Source organism: Rhamphochromis longiceps, linkage group LG17 (genome assembly GCF_057381845.1).
Source record: "Rhamphochromis longiceps isolate RC_006_pf linkage group LG17, R_longiceps_female_GT1.1, whole genome shotgun sequence".
Classification (NCBI taxonomy): Eukaryota; Metazoa; Chordata; class Actinopteri; order Cichliformes; family Cichlidae; genus Rhamphochromis; species Rhamphochromis longiceps.
The window spans coordinates 33,475,097-33,497,573 of record NC_140573.1 but is presented as its reverse complement, the minus strand read 5'-3'; the positions used below and the strand labels follow the sequence as shown (position 1 = coordinate 33,497,573).

The window sequence follows — 22,477 nt, the reverse complement described above, 5'->3', positions numbered from 1 at the left end:
TATTTATTGTTACTTTCATGATGCCACCTCTTATTTTTATTAAAATGCTCTCCCGAGTCTTCAAATCAAGATAAACAGAAATCATCCTTTTTACGGTTGCAGCAGATGGCTGCCCCTCCCTGAACCTGGTTCTGCTGGAGGTTTCTTCCTGTTAAAAGGGAGTTTTTCCTTCCCACTGTCACCAAAGTGCTTGCTCATAGGGGGTCATTTGATTTGGGTGTTTTTTTCTCTGTATGTATTATTGTAGGGTCTACCTTACAATATAAAGTGCCTTGAGGCAACTGTTGTTGTGATTTGGCACTATATAAATAAAATTGAATTGAATTGAATTACAGACATGCGTCAAATCTATTCTATTTCTTATTCAAAACGTTAAAAAAAATCTATTCAACAGGGTTTATTGGGTAAGGTTAAGGTTATGATGACTTACACCTCAGAGGATTAAAACCTTCCAAAGTTAACTAAAGCTGCTCTATAACTTTATATCTCAAACATCTGCATGTTGAGTTGAAGTGATATCAGCTGAAGTTGAACTAGGCCTGGACATTTGTGCAATACCACTTTGTACCACAAAATGGTGTAGTGAGTCAACTGAACCTTTATTTAACCAGGCAAGTCATGAAGAGCACGTTCTTGTTTACAATGGCAGCTTATCCAAAAAGCAAAACCTCTGGAGAAACTCGGTGTAGCTTAAAAGAAACACCAACTGTTAGAAAGTAACACACATCCAAAAAATACATTTCAGCACACACTGCTAAAAAACAGCTGGTACTTACAAAAAGTTATTTAAAGGTGGCTAACATTAGCAAACATTAGTTGTCATTAGTCGTCCCAAGCTAGGCTACTGGTCATAGGCTGTGCCATTCACTGGCATTCACCGGGCTGAACAAATATGGGGCTCATCAGTTTTTATTTGATATTATAAAATTTTTAATCACGCTTGTTTGCGTAGTTTCTTCGCTTGTCATGCACTGTGAATTGTTCAAAGAGCGCAAAAGCCTTGCTTTAATGCGTGTTATCTTGAGTGGGTGTATTGTGAGTGTGTTGAAGTGGGAATATGCATCAGTGGCGCTTGACCAGTAAGCTGACTCACTGATAAACACAAAAACAGTGGCTCCGTGGGACTGACTGCATTCTTCCCTTTAACAGCCTGACCCCTTTCTTTCAAATGGAGCTCATCCAGAAACCAAAGAGTCAGAAAAGAGTCTGCATCCTTCCACAAGTGGTATTGTAAACAGCAGGTGGCTATATTTAGCTATATTTAAATCAGTTCAACCACAACAAATCATATTTACAGTTAAGGAAACAGCGATTTAGAAAACTTGTCAGTAAACAAATTAGTTCACTCCTTCCACAAATTAAAATACAAATGCCATGTACCTAATTCCTATTGTGAATACTTAAAAAAAACAAATTCAACATTTTTAAAATGTAAAGCTGTCATTGCAGTGCAAATTTCCAGTGTATTTTTTATGAGTAAGAATTCACGTCGGCCTCCTTAGAAAACCCAAGTTTTCACCTGTCATCATTCACCACCGTCGGTCAGTCCATCGTCATCAGTATCCAAATGATAACAAGATGATGTCTTTTATGACACTTTTATCGTAGATGACGAGGGACTTCCACCTGGAAAAGACAATGATATAATCAAGCTAGGAGGTATTAATGCACATTACTGCTCACCACGTGACTTTCATCTCTCTGACATTTTGTTTGACCCAAATCAAGCAAGAAAGCACGGTGGTTGGATGCCTGGGCAAAAATGTTTATTCCCCAACCATTTGGCAAAAACGTCCTTGAAGTTGTTTTGGTCACTACCAGATTGCCTGTTTTCCATGGCAGATGCCACCTTGTCTGCAAACACTTGCCAACTACTCCACAAGCAGTAGTGAAACTGTGAAGAGTCCCACGCAAACTGTAAACCACCTTTTATAATCTGTTGGATGCACAACTTTTACTTTGAAGGCGAACGTTCTCTGTTTCCAGTTTGCGCTGCACTTTTTCAAGGTTTGCCACCACCCGGTAAGTAGTTAGCAAGTGTTTGCAGACAAATTGCTGTCTTTCACGCACACTATAGGCTATGGCGGCAACCTGCTAGCATCTAAAGCAATCTAGGGGTCAACTCATGACGACAAGTAATTTTATCGGTTCACATATTTATGAAATTTTTGTTATTGTACATTAGCTAATGTTTTCTCCCTTCCCCAGTCTAATGCTAAGCTAGCTAGCTACATCTATTAGATTCATCACCCAGACGCATTGGCTACCATTGATGAACTATTTTCCTAGTTGTAATAGCAGGATACAGCATTTTCATTGTGTCATTATGATTTCTGACTAACACAAACTGGAGCATTGCATCAGTGATGTGCGTAATGTCCTCGCTGGTGTCAGTAGATGTGTTAAATGTGTGTTGCTGGTCCGTGTTGTGTTCTGGTAAGGTGTTGTGTCTGTCTTTATCTAAGTTTCAGTCAACAGTTTCTATAAATACCTGCATTAAGTGGCTGGAATTTCACAGCTACACTTGGAGACCCTGCTAGCTGAGGGCAGAGCTAATTTTCCACTCTAACAATGTGAAGAGCTGTAATAAAGCTTCAAAAGCATCTCTTTTCTCGGAGGTAAAAATAGTTTAGCTCTCAGAATAATAGCAGAAAAACAAAGTCCAGATGGGTTCATTTGCAGTTCCCTCTTGTTTGTCCTATTATATTTTCCTCCATATCAGTTAATCTGCCTCTTCAAAATAAAAATACTTGACTTGTTTGGACGTCATTATTATTTACTGGCTGTAAAAGCGTTGTGATCACGCCAAAGTGCTGGATGGCAGCAAGTAGCCTTTTGCCTGCCTACCCTCTACAGACAGAACATAGCATGTCAGCCACAGAGATGACTCAGACACCGCTGACTCTGTGCATACACATCTAAATTAAACTCCCCGCTTGTTCAGTTTGCTTTCGAGAGACTCTGCAATTTTGCTTCAAGAGCTCTGCTCGTCTGCTTGTGTTTCTGCTTGAGTGTTGAATTTTGAACTTTTCTCACACTAAAGCTCGAAGCACTCTAACCTCACACAATGTTTGGCTGAGTGCACTTCTAAATAATCAAGTTTCAGTCTGCTACAACTTTTAATGTGACTATTAGTAATTAGAAGCAAATTTGGGGCTAGAAAAACATCAATTTAACACCACTTACCCGTTTCAGATTGCGCATGCTGCTATTGCGGATGGACTCCATCAGCTGATCATGGGCTGACCTCATTGGTGTTGATGGCCTGCTGCCCTCCTCCCCTCTCCTCTCTACCGACACTGGCCTAAGGGCATTTTTGAGCTCCTTAAGGATGCCGTTTGTCTCATCATTGCCCGACACCTTCCCCTTCTTCCCCTTCTTCCCTTTTGTTTTCACCGTCTTTTTCTTGCCCGCTTCATGCGCCTTGATAACCTCTGCAATCATCCTCGTGGGCTTTTTCTTCTCCTGCTGCGGGAGAGGAGGTGGAGGAGGAGGTGGCGGAGGAGGCGGGGGTGGAGGTGGGGGAGGAGGTGGCGCAGGGGGTGTCTGTTTTTTAGCCAGGTCGTTTCGGGGCAGTTTAGGTGAGGACCAGGGAGAGGCCCTGGGTGAGCTGTAAGGTGATGAACTTGGCGTTCCTCTCTGCTGGCAGAGAAAGGCGCATAGACAAATAAATGGATAAACAGAAAAAGTAATATTTCTGGAAAAGCTGTGCAGGTGAAAGGGTGCGCATTAAAGTTTGAGCAGGTGTTCATTTAGCATTGTAGAGGAACTGTGAAAAATAAAAATACATATATAATAAATGGCCAAAAATTCATTCACCCAGGGGTTAGTGACGTCCAACTTTTAAAAGGGAGTTGTTTTTTTGTTTTTGAACTAGGTGTCGAAAATGAGTAGTATCAGACTGTGACATCACTGCAGACTGATGACATAGCAATTTATCAATAACAAGGCAGCTACACCCTCAACAATACCCTGATTTATTGCTTATTTTACTCTAAAATTGGACATAATTTGCAAAATAAATACCATGACCTATTAAATATGACTTCTGATTGAAATCATAAAGCCATCAGGGAACATTTTAATGAGATTTCAGGAGATTTTTGTGTTTATTTAATTTTTACATTCTCTTTTAAATTTCCTTATTATTCTAGCATCCCCAGTTTTCCTTCTGTAGTTTGGTGTCAACGATGACCTTGGAGTGATCGTCAGCTCTGGAGTTAACATTTATGATGAAGATCTTACTCCTTTTCACAAAAATAAGAACTTTGAAAACAGTAAAGTCAGTATAAATTTTAGTATAAGTGGGGTGCGGGATGCTGTCCAGCTAGACAAAGTAAAGCTGCAAACCAGTGCAGTGGTTCTGGGGTTAACAGCTCCTTCTTGTGCCCCTTGCTGGTTCTGCTGCTGCTGCCTCTGCTCCTGCAGCCGTTTCTGCCTCTGGCGGTCTTGGTTCCTGGTGAGGATCCCTGTCATGCTCATTCTCGGCCCAGGTAGGTTGAACTGGTAACCCAGTTTGATCAAGGTGTAGTTTTCCCTCAGAATTTTCACCATCTCCATTTCCACCTGCAAGACGTGTTTGCTCATGATGATGTCATGATGTCATTAGCACAGCACAGACACAGAATAGGAATGAGAAGGAAGAAATCCAACCTGTCCTCCACACATGTGCCTCTGGTTATGAAACCTGAGCTCCGTCAAGGTGTTGTTTCCTGGTAGTGCTTGAACCAGAGCCATCACGCCTTTTCCAGACACATAGTTAGACTCTATATTCAGGCTGATGATGGAGGAGTTCTCCTTTAGCATCTTAGCAATGGCCAGAGCCACGTGGTCGTCAGCTCGAGTGTTTGCGAGGCTGAAGGTTCTCACGTGTGTGTTTGACCTCAATGCTTCAGCAAATCGGATGAGAGTTTCCTGAGAAGTAAATTATTAGTATTTATATTCTTCAGACATATCAGAACCTCGAAGCACAGAGCATTATAAAAAGTGAAAGATAATATGATTCTGTTCCCTTCAGCACTGCCACCACCACATAGACGCCAGGACATTCCTGAAGTCATCTGACACTTCAGAAAGGCCAGTGTTTACCACACTGACACAAAGCCTTGGTCCCAAGCTGCTGTTACAACAATACTAAAATTAGCCGCAACTTGTATGAGTAACTTTCCTGCTTCTATTGTGCAACCCACCAGAATGGCTTTAGCATCAAACACCGATTTTAGAGCACATGAGAAACTGGGACTGTTTTGGAAAGCCACACCACTCCAAACCTTCCAACACATTCAGTTTTTAATGTGGTTCCTTAGGAAAATCGATTGCCGACCCCTGAATCTCATGGGTGGTTTGGACTTGCCAGCCTCAGCCAGGGTGACAGCTGCAAGCATCTATTTTAGTCAATGAGAAATAATTTGGAAACTAACGTGATCATCTCATGACTTCGTTTCTAGGATGCTAATGTGGATAAAATTTAAAAAGCTGCTAAAAAATGTAGTCATCATCGGAAGATAGCTGATTAGCATTTTGCTCAGTTCTTTCCTTTTTGCTAAAAAGGCCTGCAAAGTGTCCTGTAAAGAACTTCCTGTATCTTCATCTGCCAGGTTGTGAAATTTAGCTAAAAGTTGAGCAAAACTGCTGGATTTGGAAACAAGGCTTATAGATTTAAATTTCACAAAGTCACAAATTTGTTTAACTCACGATAGAGCTGATTGCAAACCTGTTTTGTTTGATTGCCTTATGATAACACAAGTGAAGCAACACACAGAAGGATCAAAACCTAAATGAACCTAATGTTGTGATTCATGCAATTCTTAGTCAGCAGCTAATTGTTATTATTGTTATTATAACCATAGTTATCTGCATTTCCTGTGACATGTTGGTGAAGATATTTTGTGAAATTAGTTTGTTATGAAAGAATTTTATTTGTACCTGTGAGATGTCATCTATATTATTGAGATTAACCTCAGTGAGTTCAGAGTCATTTCTAAGCACTCGCTGCAGAGCGTCATCGACTACAGTTGGGTTTCCAGTGGTGTTCGGGTCAGCAGGTGGTGGAGGAGGAGGAGGAGGAGTCCGCCTAATAGGCTCCACCCTCTGGGGCTTGAGTAGGGTTAGGTTCTCGGCCCACGACGTCACCTGCCCTGAATTTTTTGACGGTTCAGGTTTTGATTTATTATTTTGCTCTTCTTCCTCCTCGTCCTCTTCTTCCTCCTCTTCTGTTACAGGTTCTTCTTCACTCTCCGTCTCTTCTTCCTCTTCTTCCTCTTCTTCATCACTGTTCTCTGCTTCCTCTTCTTCCTCACTTTGTTTTTCATTCTTTTTTTGCTCCTTCTCATTTTCATCATCTTTGTCCTCTTCTCCTTCACTGGTTTCTTCTGTCACACAGTCCTCCTCCTGTTCTTCATCCTGTATTTTAATACAGTTAATGTCTGTGAAGGTTCTCAGTCATCCAGACCATCGTAGTCTAAAGAGCTTGGAAAGAAAAGCGTCTGGATTCTTTAAGTTGCTTGAAGACGTTTCACCTCTCATCCGAGAAACTTCTTCAGTTCTAAGGTCAGATCTAGGTAGAGGATCAACAGGGGGTTCATGACCCTCTTGGGGGACAGTCCGCTAGGACTTAAATCTGGGACTGTCCACCATTTGACCTTAGAACTGAAGAAGCTTCTCGGATGAGAGGTGAAATGTCTTCAAGCAACCTAAAGAAGTCCAGATGCTTTTCTTTCCAAGCTCTTTAGACTAATACAGTTAATAAAATCTTGAAATGCTAGCAGGATCATGTGATATGGACAGCGTCTTACTAGAAGAATTTGTAATAATGTTACTTTAAGTTACTCTGTTCTTTAGCAAAACTAATAGAACACCAGAACCAAAACATAAAAATAAAATAAATGTTAACACTAACCAGTTTTGGACTTGCTCCACCTAACTCATCCTCCAGCAGTCTACGTGTCTCGTTCTCCCAGTACTTCATGAGGGCCTCTCTGCTGAAGGTGCCTGTCGGGGTCTTATCTGTCTGGTCTCGCTGTCTGAGTCCTATGGGCACATTGGCATCAGGATCGATGTCCGACAGCTCCTTTTCCAACTCAGCCAGCTCCTCGGCGCTGAGAGAAGCCAAAAGCTCATCTTCATCAAGGTCTTCATACTTACTCAGCTCTCGACGATACCCAAAACAGCTCATGGCCAAAGTGTGATAAGCACAGAAGTGACAGAAATGCAGACAGGCCGGTTCTTGATTTGCTTATGATCTGGTGTAGACCCCAAAATGAAGACGCTTGGGATTGGAAATTCCAACAAAAGATACGGTCCACTATGAAACTAGTAGAAATTCAAAGTTAATTCAGGTCCTTAATGGCAAAGAAAAAAGTTGTCGGCATATTCTGGATCCAGTCTTCTGCCACTGAAGCCCACTCCAGTCTGAACCAGATCTGTCCTGGCCAACCGAGTTTATGTGACGGAGATCCTCCGTGTGTGTCCGTGGCCTCTCCTCTCTAATCTCCACAGCTGCTGTTCAGGCCTTAAGAGAGGGATCAGAGGGGAACGTACTAAAGTGTAGGCACCATGATGCAGCATCTTTTTTTGGGAGGTGCTGCTCTGAGAGGCAGAGACACAAAAAGCCTGTGAGCTCAGAGACCATGTGTCCTGTCAATGTAGTAGTCTGTAACCTTTGTTTATAGCCAACTGGGCTCAGAATATAGTCAACACAAGAAGTAAGACGCATGACATATAGTTGAAAAAACGGCACAGGCTTGGCCGCTACATATCCTTCAGCAAAAAGTTCTCTTTCTCTTTTATGCCAGTCTTGATGAATTTATAAACACATAAAATAGTAGATAAACATATTGAGTGAGGGACAAAAGCCTTATTTATATTGAATTCTGCCAACTTTAGTTGGTTTACCCACCAAAGAAATGGGACCTAAAATGTAACATATATTTTATTAGCCACAAGTTTTGGGTAGTGGCCACTGAGATTCCTTCAAAAGGTGGCTGGGCTCTCCCTCAGATCCCACCTTTCAATACCTCCCAATAATTCAAACCTAGAGGAAAATTAAGCTGTGTTAGGGGGTGAACAGTGGGTATTACTGGTCATGAAATCAGGCTTTAAATTCAGTAGAGTGCTCACCACAGATTCTGTCTCTTCATTCACTAATGTCCACTAATACTAAACCTCGTTTTGTTTAAAAGTTTTGGTTTTAAAAAATATCAGTTGCAAGAATTGATTTCGTTTGATTTCTTTTCTTTTGGTTGTGCACAGACTCCTGACTATTAACTCAAATAGAAAACAATAAATTCATTCTTTGGTAATTGGATGTCATCAGATCATAAAGACACAGAGGTTACACAACTTTGTAAATGTCACAGTTTATTATATTTCACTGATATTATGACTTTTATGTTTACATTTTAAGACACCAGATTGTCAAGACACTAAAAAAGAAGGCTGAAACAATTAATGCGAGGTTTACCCGTCATCTCTTTAATGGCCATGTGGGCTTGAGATTTTGTTAACCCTTAGACACATAAGTGGGTCAAAAAGGATCTGGTGTGGTCTTTTCCTTGCAATATCTAATTAATGAAAAGTTGTTATAATTTCATGTTCCAACTATTCCTTAAAAAAGTGTTTTTGATATTACGCCAATGACATTTTTAACTTACCTTTTATACATGTACAAAGTTTTAGTTTTTGTGTTACTACCCCAAGCTTCCATAAGTGGGCCAGAAAATACCCGTAATCATTTCCTATGGAATTTCATGGGAACCTTTGATTATTGTCAACTGCGACTGTCAGGAAAATATATTTTATTGAACACAAAGAGTGTAACACGTTAAGAAGATTATTTTAAACAGCAAGAACTAGCAGGCAGCACACATTTACCACTTACAGTGATTGTGTCACTGTAGATAAACAGCTTGTGCTGTTCAGGGGGAGGTTCAAATTTCTACAGTAGATGCCAAACAAGCTTGTCATAGCCAAAAGTTCTTCTGAGTCTGTGATGCATGCATCCCCTATGCAAGAACTGGACGGGTTTGTATTGGGAGACAGTCAGGGGAAGAAGTTCAGAATCTGGGGGAAATCCCGGTCCAGCAGTTTTGCACTAGGTTCAAAAAGACAAGACGCAACATCACCACAGATAATGTTGCCTCCTGTGCAGTGTCTTCTGAAGAGGTTTACAGCACAGAGTTTGCATTCAGCGGTACGGCATGGAGGAAAATACCAGAAAGGATTAAAAAAAAAACACAATTAATCACATTCCACGGTTTGTTGGCACCTACACCTGCCAGTGTAAAACACAGAGGTGGCCCATGGTGCTGTGGTGCAGCTTCACATTGGTATCTGGTATCGCAACTGCATGACGGGTCGTCCTCACCGAGCTCTCAAAGGAGCTTGCTGCATCACATATGAGAAGCCGGCTGGAAGGTTGCTCCCAACGGCAAACCACAATCACAGTGACAAAAGTCACAACTGGGCCCCAGGAAAAAAAGCCAATCGAAGACAACAAGATTTCAGATCCAAGTAACGAAGATCATAAAGTCAGCAGTCAGTGCGACAAAATCAATGTACCTGTGTGAAGGGATTACAGCCAGAAATAGGTCAAAACTTCATACAGACAGGAGGACAAAGAAAATATAAAGAGAGGAAGTATCGCTCATACCGACACACAAACAAAATGGATGTTGACATTGTTCTGTTGCTGGTTTGTATTTTTTTTTTTCATTTCCGATTTTCTAAATGTGAAAAAAATATTTCAAACATCAAATCATTCTTGTCTGAACCAAAATATAGTATAAAATATAACACAAATGATTATTTTTAATCACAATAACAAAAGCGGCATAATTAACACAGGCCATTTTTGACCCACTTATGGAAGAATGTTGGGTCCAGTCACTCGTGCATCCAAGGTTTAACACACGTCGCCCTGCAAAGGTCCAGGACCAGGTCACACTTGCTCAGCTCTCCTCATGCATGAACTGAAACACTTGTGTGAGGGACATCTATTTCATATACTAGACATTCATTTTTTGGTTTTTAATTCAGTCTGTAAAAAAACAACTGAAATAAGGTATTGCATTAAATGAGCACTTTGGCTGTTTTCACACTTTAGTCACATGTATAAATAAAACGTGTTTCACACAGATAACAGGTCACCGTACAGGTCACGCTCTCTGTAGGTCAGGTAGTTCATCAGCCTTGGGGGGAAGGGACCAGCAGCCATAGTTTCAGGGTCATTCAAGGTCCTGAGGCTCATGTGACTTCTGATTACCAGTCGACACAAGTGCTGCAGAGACCGTGGCTTCCCTTTGGACACAGAAACACACATAACCTCCAGCTTTTTAAATCACTTTTCAAAATGTCATGTTTTTCTCTGCTTTAGAGTGCATGTTTTGCACGTTTTTCTTATCTACAGACTTGTCTCTGCAGTTTTACCCAGTATGTCAGAAATCTCATCCCACTCCGGCCTCCTCTGCAGGATTTGTCTGAGCTTAAAACAAATGCTGACATGGCTGACGTAGTCCAGTAGCATCCTTACCACTTTGCCTACAACGTGAGCAAGGCATGATACTGACACAAACTCACAGAACTGAAAAAGAAAAGAAAAGGGAAGTGACATATTGTAGAGGTTAGCTAACAGATGGTCTGTGTGTCTGCCTGTAGTGTCTCTTACTGAGATGACTTTCGGTTGACTGTAAATCTGATAGGCTTGGTTATGCAGCTCAGTCCAGGTACTATCCAATTCTTCACTGTCACCATGACCGCACTGGAAACACCTGTACGGTTGCAAAAATCCGATAATGAAATTGATGAATCTGAACTACATATCCTCTGTAAATAAATCGAATATCGACTAATTTCACAGCAGGTATACGTGCTTGTAAGCGTGATATCCACTGTTGAGCAGCAATCGCAGCATGACGTGGTCTCTGAAGCAGTACTGCAGTGCTGTGGGGAACACCGTGTTGCTGATCACTCTGAAATAACAGTTAACCTCTGCTCCATGGGACAGCAACAGCTCCACCAAGTCGAACCTGGTTACAGAAATAAAAAAAGAAGATTTTAATGCCTCTGCTGTAACACAGCGCTGCCAATACCAGAAATGATAATAGTCAGAAATTACATGTACTGTATAGTCAAATTACATTTATAGTGATGTTAAAAAAATATTTGCCTAATCGTACTTCCTGATTTCTTACTGTTTTGCATATTTGTCACACTGCCTGTGAGCATGTTTCAGATAATAGACAGAGGTAACCTGTGTAAACACTAAATATTTTACACAGTAATTGTCCTTTAAATCTAATAAGTGGTTGGCTTTGACTAGGCCACATTTTGGTAAACATGACATAATTATTGGAGTAATATTGGTAGGCCAAGCACTCCAGGAAATGTTGGCTTTACAAAGGCTTTGTAAGCCTTTTCAGACTGATATATAGCAATGACTTTGTTTCTCATCTGTTCTTAAGTTTCTTTAAATTTTAAAACAATGAGCTGATTTTTGAGATCTTTTAGCCTCCTTTACTTTTTCACACAAATTCCTCATTCAGTAGGTAATAATCGGGCCTGGGTTTGAATAGTGAATAGTGACTAAATTCAGCTTTCTATAAAAAATATAGTTAATTACAGTTGAATTGCACCAAGCAGGTGCAATTACTTTTTCACACTGGGCCAGATTGGTTGGACCAGCTTTTTCCCTTAATAAATTAAATCATTGTTAAATAACTGTACTTTGTATTTACTCGGGTTAGCTTTGTCTAATTTTAAAATGTGTGATGATAGGAAACATGCAAGTGTGACAAAAAAATCAGGAGGGGGCAAATACTTTTTTACAGCACTGTATGTACATACGTTATTTACCTCTCAGCACGTATAGCAACCAGTATGCATCGCAGTGGATCCAGGTCAGTTCTCGCGCCAGCCGCCAGCAACCTCTCCGAACAGGTCACATCACCGTTGGACACAGCGAAGTAGAGAGGAGTCTTCCTGAGGTCCCCGTAGTTCTCTGCAGCATTTACAGTACTTGTGCTTACAAATATAAACGACTTTTTTAAGAGGACTGGAAACTTCATCACTTTAGAAAATCCCAACATCACCAAGCATTGACTTTGCATATTGCTCTACATATATACAGGGAGTGCAGAATTATTAGGCAAATGAGTATTTTGTCCACATCATCCTCTCCATGCATGTTGTCTTACTCCAAGCTGTATAGGCTCGAAAGCCTACCAATTAAGCATATTAGGTGATGTGCATCTCTGTAATGAGAAGGGGTGTGGTCTAATGACATCAACACGCTATATCAGGTGTGCATAATTATTAGGCAACGTCCTTTCCTTTGGCAAAATGGGTCAAAAGAAGGACTTGACAGGCTCAAAAAAGTCAAAAATAGTGAGATATCTTGCAGAGGGATGCAGCAGTCTCAAAATTGCAAAGCTTCTGAAGCGTGATCATCGAACAATCAAGCGTTTCATTCAAAATAGTCAACAGGGTCGCAAGAAGCGTGTGGAAAAACCAAGGCGCAAAATAACTGCCCATGAACTGAGAAAAGTCAAGCGTGCAGCTGCCAAGATGCCACTTGCCACCAGTTTGGCCATATTTCAGAGCTGCAACATCACTGGAGTGCCCAAAAGCACAAGGTGTGCAATACTCAGAGACATGGCCAAGGTAAGAAAGGCTGAAAGACGACCACCACTGAACAAGACGCACAAGCTGAAACGTCAAGACTGGGCCAAGAAATATCTCAAAGACTGGTTTTTCTAAGGTTTTATGGACTGATGAAATGACAGTGAGTCTTGATGGGCCAGATGGATGGGCCCGTGGCTGGATTGGTAAAGGGCAGAGAGCTCCAGTCCGACTCAGACGCCAGCAAGGTGGAGGTGGAGTACTGGTTTGGGCTGGTATCATCAAAGATGAGCTTGTGGGGCCTTTTCGGGTTGAGGATGGAGTCAAGCTCAACTCCCAGTCCTACTGCCAGTTTCTGGAAGACACCTTCTTCAAGCAGTGGTACAGGAAGAAGTCTGCATCCTTCAAGAAAAACATGATTTTCATGCAGGACAATGCTCCATCACACGCGTCCAAGTACTCCACAGCGTGGCTGGCAAGAAAGGGTATAAAAGAAGAAAAACTAATGACATGGCCACCTTGTTCACCTGATCTGAACCCCATTGAGAACCTGTGGTCCATCATCAAATGTGAGATTTACAAGGAGGGAAAACAGTACACCTCTCTGAACAGTGTCTGGGAGGCTGTGGTTGCTGCTGCACGCAATGTTGATGGTGAACAGATCAAAACACTGACAGAATCCATGGATGGCAGGCTTTTGAGTGTCCTTGCAAAGAAAGGTGCTATATTGGTCGCTGACTTGTTTTTGTTTTGTTTTTGAATGTCAGAAATGTATATTTGTGAATGCGGAGATGTTATATTGGTTTCACTGGTAAAAATAAATAATTGAAATGGGTATATATTTGTTTTTTGTTAAGTTGCCTAATAATTATGCACAGTAATAGTCACCTGCACACACAGATATCCCCCTAAAATAGCTAAAACTAAAAACAAACTAAAAACTACTTCCAAAAACATTCAGCTTTGATATTAATGAGTTTTTTGGGTTCATTGAGAACATGGTTGTTGTTCAATAATAAAATTATTCCTCAAAAATACAACTTGCCTAATAATTCTGCACTCCCTGTAGTCCAGTGTATAGATGTTTAGTCCTGTGTTCAGATGGATAAACTTCACACTGATTTGCATTTTTTGCAGTGCAATGTCGCAAATATGAACCACAACTTTATCAGTGATGGGGGCTGAAGCACCCTTCACAGTCACTGAAGAGATGTTTTCATCTGCACTTGTTTTTTGCATGTGCGTGCATCTTTGCATTTACCGAATGTGTGTATTTGCGTGTACCGCTTTAGTCCTGCATAATTTAGAAACTCACTATGATAACTAAATGGCCTGAGTTGATGTTGTGTGCACGTGCGCATCCAGCTGATTCGTACCAGAGATGTGTGCATGTAGCAGGGCGTTGACATCATAACCCTTCTGGATAAGCAGCTCTAGACACTGAACCTGCCCCCCGTCTGCAGCAGAGTGGACAGGGCTCTGGCCTGAGAGGCGAATAGCTCTCTTTGTGGTGATAGGGATGAGAGTCCTCAGGATTCTGAAGAGAAAGAAGATCGGGTGGGTGGGAGATAAACAGGAAGAGAGCGGGGCAAAACACAAAACAGAACAGAGACAAAAATGTTCATTAGATCGTGGTGTGAGCTCTACTGTTATTCAGTGACAGAAGTGAAAAACAGTGATAAACAGAGGGCTCTTTGTGGCGATGAGTACAGAGAAAGCACTGCAGCTGCGGAGACAGATGCTTTACATTCAAATTGGCTGCAAAACTAGAGGAAAGTGTTTTTGGTCAAGTTATTTATTTTGGGGATTATTAGTTAGAATGTTGTTGAATGTAGTCAGATGTTATTGGGTTTGAGAGTGAGCTTAAAGTTGCATGAACTCACAGTATGTATCCTTCATACGCAGCTCTATGGATGGGCAGCTGGCAGGCGTAGCTGGCAACATTTGGGTTGGCTCCGTGCTCCAAAAGCAGCTTGACACAGTCCAGGTTTCCAGATCCGGTTGCATCATACAGGACTGTGTCTCCATTGCTTGCCTGGGCATTCACATCACCACCTAGTGGAGTTCAGAGAAAATACAGCAATGTCTGACCCGTCAGGAGGTTTTTATGAGGCATGATACAACATATACTGTTTTACCGTGGTGTATAAGTATGTCTAAAACTTCAGAGTTGCCATGTTCAGCTGCGATCCCCAGCGGTGTCACGCCATGACCGTCTCTGCTTGTTATTTTGGCTCCATGTCGGAGTAACAGCATCATAATAGCTGCACAACCCTCCTGGGGTGAGGGATAGGACACACATGAACACAGAAGGAAAGAAAGGTAATAAAAACTAGAGAAAAATAAAATTTTGTGCTTAAACCTGAACTTTGAGTTTAGATTCAGCTCCATTCACCTTTGCTGCCTCGTGAATGGCCCTCCACTTGGTGAGACACACCTGCTCTACGAAGGCCCCGCCCATGATGAGGGAAAGAACCATGTCGTATGAGCGTTGTCTCACTGCTGCAAAAATGGAAAACAAAAAATGATTCCATAAAAAAAAAGCATAATAATGAAGGTGTTGTGTCAGCTGTCTGAGTGTGTTGTGCTACCGATTAGCAGAGGTGATTCATTCCTGCTGTTGTTGTTGTGCGGTGAAGCTCCGTGCTTCAGAAGTAGCTTGATGTTTTCCACCTGGCCGGCCTCAGCTGCCAGAGTCAGAGCCGTATCACCGTCCTCCGTCTGCTCCTCCAGGGTCAGGTCGGTGGATTCCAACACTGCAACAAGAACACCATTAAGACTGCGTTAAAGGTGGAAATCTACTCAGCCCACTGCTCCAGTAATTGTAGCTTACATTCCACTAAATAGTTTGATCAAGCTGACATCACACTGGTTTTCACTCTCACCCTGCAGCACTGTGTGGAGGACATCTGGCTGCAGCTGCACAGCTGCTGCGTGCAGAGGCAGCCAGCCCCTGCTGTCACTCTCTCTGAAGGCAGACGCGCAACCTGACAGCTCCTGCAGCGCATCCACATCACCTGCCAAGATACAAACAAGAGCCACAAGGAGACTCACAGGGAAACATTTTTAATATTTATGACCAACAGTGAGTTTAAATGTAGGCGCGTCTTTGCTTAATGCCGCATGCAAAAGGCAAACATGATTAAAGGGAACGTTACCTTTTTGAATGGCTGCCATAATCTTCATAAACTCCACACTATTTGTGTTTTTCCTATGAAAATGAAAGCGTTTACTCTGGAAACACTATGATAGAGCTTCATTATACTTTTGATTGCTGATTGCCTTAAAATTTTGTTAATTTGGAACATAAACAACTCCTAACAATACAGTTAGGTCCATAAGTACAGGTTAAGTATAGTAAAAGTTCATATAATCTTGGTTTTTTCCACAATTGTGCAGGCTCTTTTCAATGTTTTCTGGCAAACTTTAATCTGGCCTTCCTGTTCTTGAGCATAACCAGTGGTTTGCACCTTGTTGTAAACCTTCTGTATTTACATTCTGCTGATTGTAGACTTTGACAATGGTACGCCTACCTCCTCAACAGTGTTCTGACTTGGTTAGATGCAGGATGAATTATGTGCATAGGGCTGTATTCTCTGCTCGGATTCAGCCAAATGCTGCAAAAGTGACTGGATGATGCTTCAGAATGAGAACAGATCGTGATCTGAAGCATACTGGGAATGCTACTCAAGCTGAAAGTCTGCATTTCAATCACATCTGGATTGTTTCATTTAAAACCACTGTGACATTGTATGCGGGCAAAATTACAAAATCTGTATGATTGTCCAAATACTTATTGACCTAACTGTCAATTTTCATTAATAATAAACATTAAAGACCCTTCTTGGTTTTCCATACCTATCTGTTTGCACTGAGCATGGCAGCTTGTAGGCATCTTGAATGCTCTCTCGAATAGCAAACTCAATCAAGTCTTCATTTATGGCCTCCTGTTCAAAGTCCTCCATTTCTATATGTAGAGACAAAAGCAAGAGAAAGGGGCACTTGAATTCTTTTCATAAATAGGAGTTTCGCGTACAGTATGAAGGTGAATTATACAATGTAGAAACCTTATCAGTCTGTAGATCGTGCTTTCTGCACAGCATGCAACTTTCTGGCACGGTATCACCACTATTCATGCAGGACATAAGCATGCTAATGTAAAGCAGTCCTATTGGAAATTACACAACAACCTTAACTTGCATTTCATGTTAGTCATATTAGTCGGTCTCACCGGTTGATCTGAATAAGTCCCCTTGAGGTCTCCAGCTCACAGCCTGGTTGTGTTTTTGTTTTGCAGTGTGTTAAGCTGTTTGGGTTATATTTAGATGTGGCCTGCTTTAGATGACCTGCCTCAGCTCAGACTATGCCTTCCACGTCTTCTCTTACAACTGCAGCAGACAAAGTACTTCTGCACTGTGTGTTCAGTCGAATGAAGTTATTTGTTCCCATGTAATTGAAACACGCAAGCTTGTGAGAAGTTGAGACCTGACTTTTGGAAACCTGCATTCATTGCATTAGCTCAAAATAATAAAATGATGAAGAAGTTCTACATATAATTAATAATCTTAACAATATACATCCCAGTAATGTGAATGAAGAAGTTGAATCAGATGTATGCAAAAGAAGGGATACTTCCCTTCCAAAGCTGCTTACATGGAAAGACAGTGAAAGGACACATGGCTGCAGCTGATTTCTGATTGATTTGCATAATTCATTCCTGTATAATGTTGGAAAAAATAGTGGAAAATGTCAGTGGTAATTTCTCAAAGCCCAGAATGATCTCCACATTAACAGTCTCTCAACCTTAAGTATATTACACTTATGCCCATATCTAGCAGAAAGGGACTGAGCTGATTTGGCCTGTTTGAAGTTTTGAAAAAGTGGGGGGTATTTTGTCCCCTAATTATTTGATGATCATGATTCATAGTAAAATTTGATCATAAAGTAATAAAAGGGAAAGCAGTTACAGCAAAATGTTTAAAAACCATAAGCTGCCAAAGTCTGGGGAACTGACATAGGAGAATTTTTGGAAAAATAGATACAAAAGGGAAATGGATATTAGCAAATTAACTAACTACAAAGAAACAAACAATTTAAGATAGCTTTAATCAAATCCAAAATAACCAAAAATGTAATTAAATATCAAATTATGTTAACGGCATATTGAAATTAGATCATTTCAATATTTTTTTATTCAATGAAATTCTTTTAATGACTTTAACGAGAGCTTTAACAAAGCAAAAAAACAAAACAAAAACATGGTTAATCATTTAATATAAAGTGGCTATAAACAGTATTGTCATTAAATAATATTTATTTTTTTATTTTTTGATGCATAGATCTTGCAACTAGAGTAATGTATATTTCATGGGGTTTCCCTCCCTGCGTCCAAGGGTTTCCATAAAAGGCCGTTTGCAGCTCCTCCCCCTCACTTTTGTCAGTCAGAGGGTGCAGGTGTTGGTAATGGATGTCAAGGTAGGCCAAACGGGCAGTGAGACCTTGTTTGATGGGATTTGATCTCATATCTTACTTAAAACGATGCTACTGTAATTGGGATGGGCTGCTAGCTTGCCCGCTGGCAAGTTCAACGTAAACTAGAGCTAGCTATCTTGGTTTTAACAAAATATCAGAGCAACTCTTACAAGTAATCCCAGCTTTGCTTGTGTAAATTTTTACAGTGTGACTAATTGAATTCCCTTATAATTTAATTTTTTTAAACAGTGGCCCATGCTTATGTCAAACTGTACTATTTATGCTATATTTGACAGTAAATTTAAGGTGGCACTTAGAGCAAGATTTTATTGTCATCAGCTAGTTTTATACTGTTTTAAACCCTAAAAAATTATATATAGCTACATTTATATAGCTTAAACAATACTGGGACTGTTAGACTTAAATGTGAGACTATGGTGAAATCTCATTTCTGCTACTGCACACAAACGTCACCAATCCCAAATTTATTTTTATAACTCTAAATGACTATACATAATGTAAAGCATATACACTGTATGATGTAGCAATACTTTCATATTCATCCCAAAGGTGCCTTTTCTCCTCCTGAGTCTCTTGACAAATTTGACTCTCTGCTTTGAATATGGGTCACCAGTAACCGATCTCCATAGAGTGGCACTGTTGGTGAGTTGCTACAGGCTTGATGTATGTCACATTTGTTCTATGTTGCGGGGCTTTTCTTGGCCCAGAGTTAACCTCTGGAGAACTTACAGAAATCTTTTTTTCTTATTTCTGACAATATGATAACCAAAGAGGTCTGCTATGCTTGGATAAAAGAAATTTTTAATTTTTAATCACAATTCTGTTGGATTTTTTTTTTTTAACAAAAACCTCTCTGATGGTCCCTATTTCCCCTATAGAAGCAGGATCTTCCCAGTGACTATTTGGTTCCCATTAGTTATGTTCCCAACGAGGTGGTATGTATGAAATGAAGAAATATGAGCAAATTTCTTTTACTATTTTTAATTTTATTTTTGTTTGACAAAGGTTGTTCATGGTTTTTGTACATGCCTCTCCAGGCTGGCACTTGTTGGGTGGTGCTAAATATCTATCCATTGGAGCAAAGTCTTGAGAGATTGACCAACAATTTTGGTGACAAATCCACCAACAGAGAAAGCCTGCTTATTTTTATTGAAATTCTCCAAACTGTGTGGCTGAAGTTTGACCATATGAAAGTGGTGGGTAATCATCGACCTCATTCATTATATGCATTTCTGACAGCATATTTATTTTAAATAGCGTTTGGACTGTGACATGCATAGTTTTAAAATGAGATGTAGTTTAATTTGTAGAAGCACACTGGTTCACTGTGCAAGAGAACACTGAAACTCAGTTTTAGGCAGAATTTGTTTTTGTACACTTAATTGTGTAATTTAGTTATTTCAAATGAGCATGTTATCTGATTCCCACAGGAAATATTGATGCAGTACTTTGATTGCCACTATCAGGAACAGCACATACCATCTGGCCCTTACTTTGACTACATGGAAAACCTCTTACGTGGAGCTGATCGAGGACTATTTGATTTCTCATGTGAACCACCACCGTGCCCAAGTACTCGACAAACATTTACGACTCCTCAAGAAACATCCCAGTCACCACCTAACCTTAGAACTCAACAAACACCAGGTACAATGTTAATGCAGTTAATGCACCGGACTTGGGTGCTTTATGTAACTTAGAAAATAATGGGGGGGAAAGTGTACTCAGTGTATTTTTTTGTTTTTTGTTTTTTTTTGTTTTGTTTTTTTGTTTTTTGTCATTTGCAGAGTTTCTGGAGGACGACAACTTGACGCTTTTGATTTTTGTCACCATCTCCATTGCAGTTTGTGTCATTGTTTGTGTGTTTTTGTGGCTGGTGAGTAAACCATCAAACCCCTAACCCAGTAAGTTTATCAACTTTCCTTGCCCTGAAATTCCCAACAAATTAGTGAGTAAAATCTCTAACAGAATGCAACAGTTCATCAAATCGTTTTTTTGTTTTTTGTTTTTTTTCCCCAGCAAGTACTGTTGAGTCAACAATTTCATTCATCCATGCTGGTTTATGGATAAATGCCAACAAAACGTTTGAGTTTAATACCGATAGAAAACACTTTATAGTGGTGTACTTTTATCAGTAAAATATGATCAATATGTTAAACAAACCTGCCAGACATTCCTATTTGGTATTAAAATTGTGTGCATGTTGGTGTAACACCTCCTTTAAGACATGCTATGTAGCTTCACAGGAAGCATTACTTCCATGAGTCTGGTTGGTTGGGAGTAGCGTTTGCAGTAATAAGAGGGCTAAGCATAAAAGCAAAGCGGTCTAAATTTACTGATCAATCTGCACTTTTATTCTCATCTATTGTCATGAGCTTTTGGTAGTGACCACAAGTTTGAGTTCGTGGATACAAGCAGCAGAAAGGAGTTTCCTTCTAAGAATGGGCTCTGTCATTTGAGGAACTCTGAGTAGAGCTGCTACACATTGAAAGGGGTCAGTTGAGATTGTTCAAGCTACTGACTAGGCCTCCTAGGTATGTTGTTGTGGTCATGTCCCACCGGGAAGAGGCCGATGGACAGACCAAACACTCGCTGGAGAGACTACATCTCTCGGCTAGCTTGGGAATCTCTTGGTGTCACCCCCGGATGGGCGAGCTGGTGTGGGGAGTCTGGTCTTCTCTGCTCAGACTGCTGCCCTTGCAACCCAAACCCAGATAAGCAGTGAAAGATGGATGGCTTGTTGCACAATGGCATAAGCATTAAGCTCAAAACTCTTTTTCCTGTGTACAACCTCTCCAGAAGTGCACTCTTGGCTTTCGGTTATTCAGGCAGATAACTGCATTAGTGCAGAAATGGTCCGTAATGCAAGCTGAGAAAGCACGGGACCACAGCTGTGCTGCTGCTTTTTAACAGTTCAAAGAGGACTGCACGGTCCTCTCTGGATAAAGAAACCCTAATTTGGGGTATCTATTTTGAACCTCTTCTAAAGAGAATCGCCCTTAGTGTTAAAACTTCAACTCAGCTGTACAGACTCTTGGCCTGTGTGGTCTAATAAAGCCTATTTCCTAATGAGTCTTCATTTTAGTTGGCACTTCCAGGAAGGCAATTCTTCTAAAGTTCAACAGCTCATCAAAAATTCAGCAGTACTTTGAGGCTGTTTTTGTATGATAAACATTATTTGGGTGCTCTTTTTTTTTTGTTTGTTTCTCCAGTCCAGGTCCCGAAGGCGTTTACATGTTTGCAGCACTGAAAATATTCAAATGCAACCTACTAAAATGACCCAAACGCCGACTGCCTCTCTGAAGCATGATTAATAAGAAGGAAGGGAAAAAAACTGGACGGCAATAGAACGACTCGCTCTCCAGGTTGTTCTGTTGTTGGCACGAGTCTGCTGGATAAATGAGTGATCTGATGGCTTCAAGGCACAGACTAAAGCTGCTGTATGAGAGATTGCGGAATTCAACTGGTGCTATCTCGCAAACAACGCCACAAGAATCCGGTCTTATGTTTTGTTTTGTTTTTTATCTCTCAATTCTTTTCCTCCAACCTGATATCTGAGCAAGTGAAGCAAGAAGAGGGGAACCGTGGCAACAAAACGGGACATCTTTAGTTATGTGTTTGAACCAATGTGAATTAAATGAGATGATGCACAGCTGCATAATGTGTCTCTTTCTCTCCACTAGCTTACTGCTGCCACTTAATGGAGTTGATGAAAGTTCTTGCATTTTGTATGGCACAAGAAAACAGAATATGGATGTCATATTTATTTGTCATGAACAAACTGAGAATAGATCTCTTTGAATGACAAATATTTTTAAATACAAATTAACTTATTCGTATAGTCATAGCGTTGTTCGTCATGATTGTGCGCTGAGATGATTTCCGGGTCAGAGGCAGGACAAGGCACAAATGGAGAAATTAGTGGCTGGATAGCTGTCAAAAATTGCTTCTCATCCTGGCTGCTGTTTAAATCAGTTTGTCTGACGCTTCTGAAAAGACCAGGTTCTTTATCTGCTATTCTGAACTGGAGCCATTCAGGTGGTGATTCAGTTTGGGAGTCGCAGTTAAAAATATCATTGAAACCTCAAATCAAAATATCATTACACTGTCATCAACTGGCCGTTTCCCTGTGGTTAGAGATCGGCCTTTAACTGGAGTATATTTACGCAAGTCCACACATGGAATTCTTGCTTTCTATAATGTAATGTATAAAAATGCACTTCACAAGTGGGTTATGCAACACCTATACGTGCAATAATGTGTATTTTTGAGCCCAAGTATGTCCAAAATAATCAAAAAATATGTAAACAGTAATAGGTTACAGCAAAAAGTACTGCATCAAAGAGCACGGCTGAACGTCTGAACTACC

The 22,477-nt window shown here is 40.6% G+C and overlaps 3 protein-coding genes across 4 annotated transcripts; 1 reads left to right on the top strand and 2 right to left on the bottom strand.

Moving 5' to 3' along the window:
• Positions 1–563: 563 nt before the first annotated feature.
• On the bottom strand, positions 564–7,515 carry lmod2b (leiomodin 2 (cardiac) b). 2 transcript variants are annotated; one of them, XM_085387700.1, is made up of 6 exons: positions 6,899–7,515; positions 5,926–6,402; positions 4,654–4,914; positions 4,351–4,566; positions 3,187–3,642; positions 564–1,626 (listed from the first exon to the last, which is right to left on the bottom strand). In XM_085387700.1, exons 1-6 carry the CDS (start codon positions 7,172–7,174, stop codon positions 1,600–1,602), a joined length of 1,713 nt encoding a protein of 570 aa, XP_085243826.1. In that variant the 5' UTR covers positions 7,175–7,515; the 3' UTR covers positions 564–1,599. The 2 variants fall into 2 exon arrangements, with proteins under 2 accessions (XP_085243826.1, XP_085243827.1); XM_085387701.1 differs by having other exon boundaries at positions 565–1,626; positions 3,187–3,639; positions 6,899–7,514.
• An 860-nt stretch (positions 7,516–8,375) lies between these two features.
• asb15b (ankyrin repeat and SOCS box containing 15b) lies at positions 8,376–16,966 on the bottom strand. Its single transcript, XM_085387553.1, has 14 exons — positions 16,847–16,966; positions 16,474–16,582; positions 15,774–15,826; positions 15,501–15,632; positions 15,207–15,371; positions 15,011–15,117; positions 14,754–14,892; positions 14,499–14,670; positions 13,992–14,152; positions 11,851–11,995; positions 10,869–11,024; positions 10,664–10,766; positions 10,426–10,579; positions 8,376–10,296 (listed from the first exon to the last, which is right to left on the bottom strand). The coding sequence occupies exons 2-14, from the start codon at positions 16,578–16,580 to the stop codon at positions 10,127–10,129; spliced, it is 1,764 nt and encodes a 587-aa protein (XP_085243679.1). The 5' UTR covers positions 16,581–16,582; positions 16,847–16,966; the 3' UTR covers positions 8,376–10,126.
• A 1,112-nt stretch (positions 16,967–18,078) lies between these two features.
• On the top strand, positions 18,079–21,661 carry LOC146650028 (uncharacterized). Its single transcript, XM_085385840.1, has 7 exons — positions 18,079–18,090; positions 18,658–18,750; positions 18,987–19,043; positions 19,146–19,304; positions 19,539–19,755; positions 19,896–19,984; positions 21,321–21,661. Exons 1-7 carry the CDS (start codon positions 18,079–18,081, stop codon positions 21,420–21,422), a joined length of 729 nt encoding a protein of 242 aa, XP_085241966.1. The 3' UTR covers positions 21,423–21,661.
• The last annotated feature ends 816 nt before the right edge of the window (positions 21,662–22,477 follow it).

Coding starts and splice junctions, on each gene's coding strand:
- asb15b (XM_085387553.1), bottom strand. CDS start 16,580: ATGGAGGACTTTGAACAGGAGGCCATAAATGAAGACTTGATTGAGTTT. Junction 14,153..14,498: donor GCGTATGAAGGATACATACT/GTGAGTTCATGC, acceptor CTTTCTCTTCAG/AATCCTGAGGACTCTCATCC. Junction 10,580..10,663: donor GTCAACCGAAAGTCATCTCA/GTAAGAGACACT, acceptor TTTCTTTTTCAG/TTCTGTGAGTTTGTGTCAGT.
- lmod2b (XM_085387700.1), bottom strand. CDS start 7,174: ATGAGCTGTTTTGGGTATCGTCGAGAGCTGAGTAAGTATGAAGACCTT. Junction 6,403..6,898: donor GTGGAGCAAGTCCAAAACTG/GTTAGTGTTAAC, acceptor ATTAAAATACAG/GATGAAGAACAGGAGGAGGA. Junction 4,567..4,653: donor GGCACATGTGTGGAGGACAG/GTTGGATTTCTT, acceptor CACGTCTTGCAG/GTGGAAATGGAGATGGTGAA.
- LOC146650028 (XM_085385840.1), top strand. Junction 18,751..18,986: donor TCCATAGAGTGGCACTGTTG/GTGAGTTGCTAC, acceptor TTTCCCCTATAG/AAGCAGGATCTTCCCAGTGA. Junction 19,756..19,895: donor TAGAACTCAACAAACACCAG/GTACAATGTTAA, acceptor TGTCATTTGCAG/AGTTTCTGGAGGACGACAAC.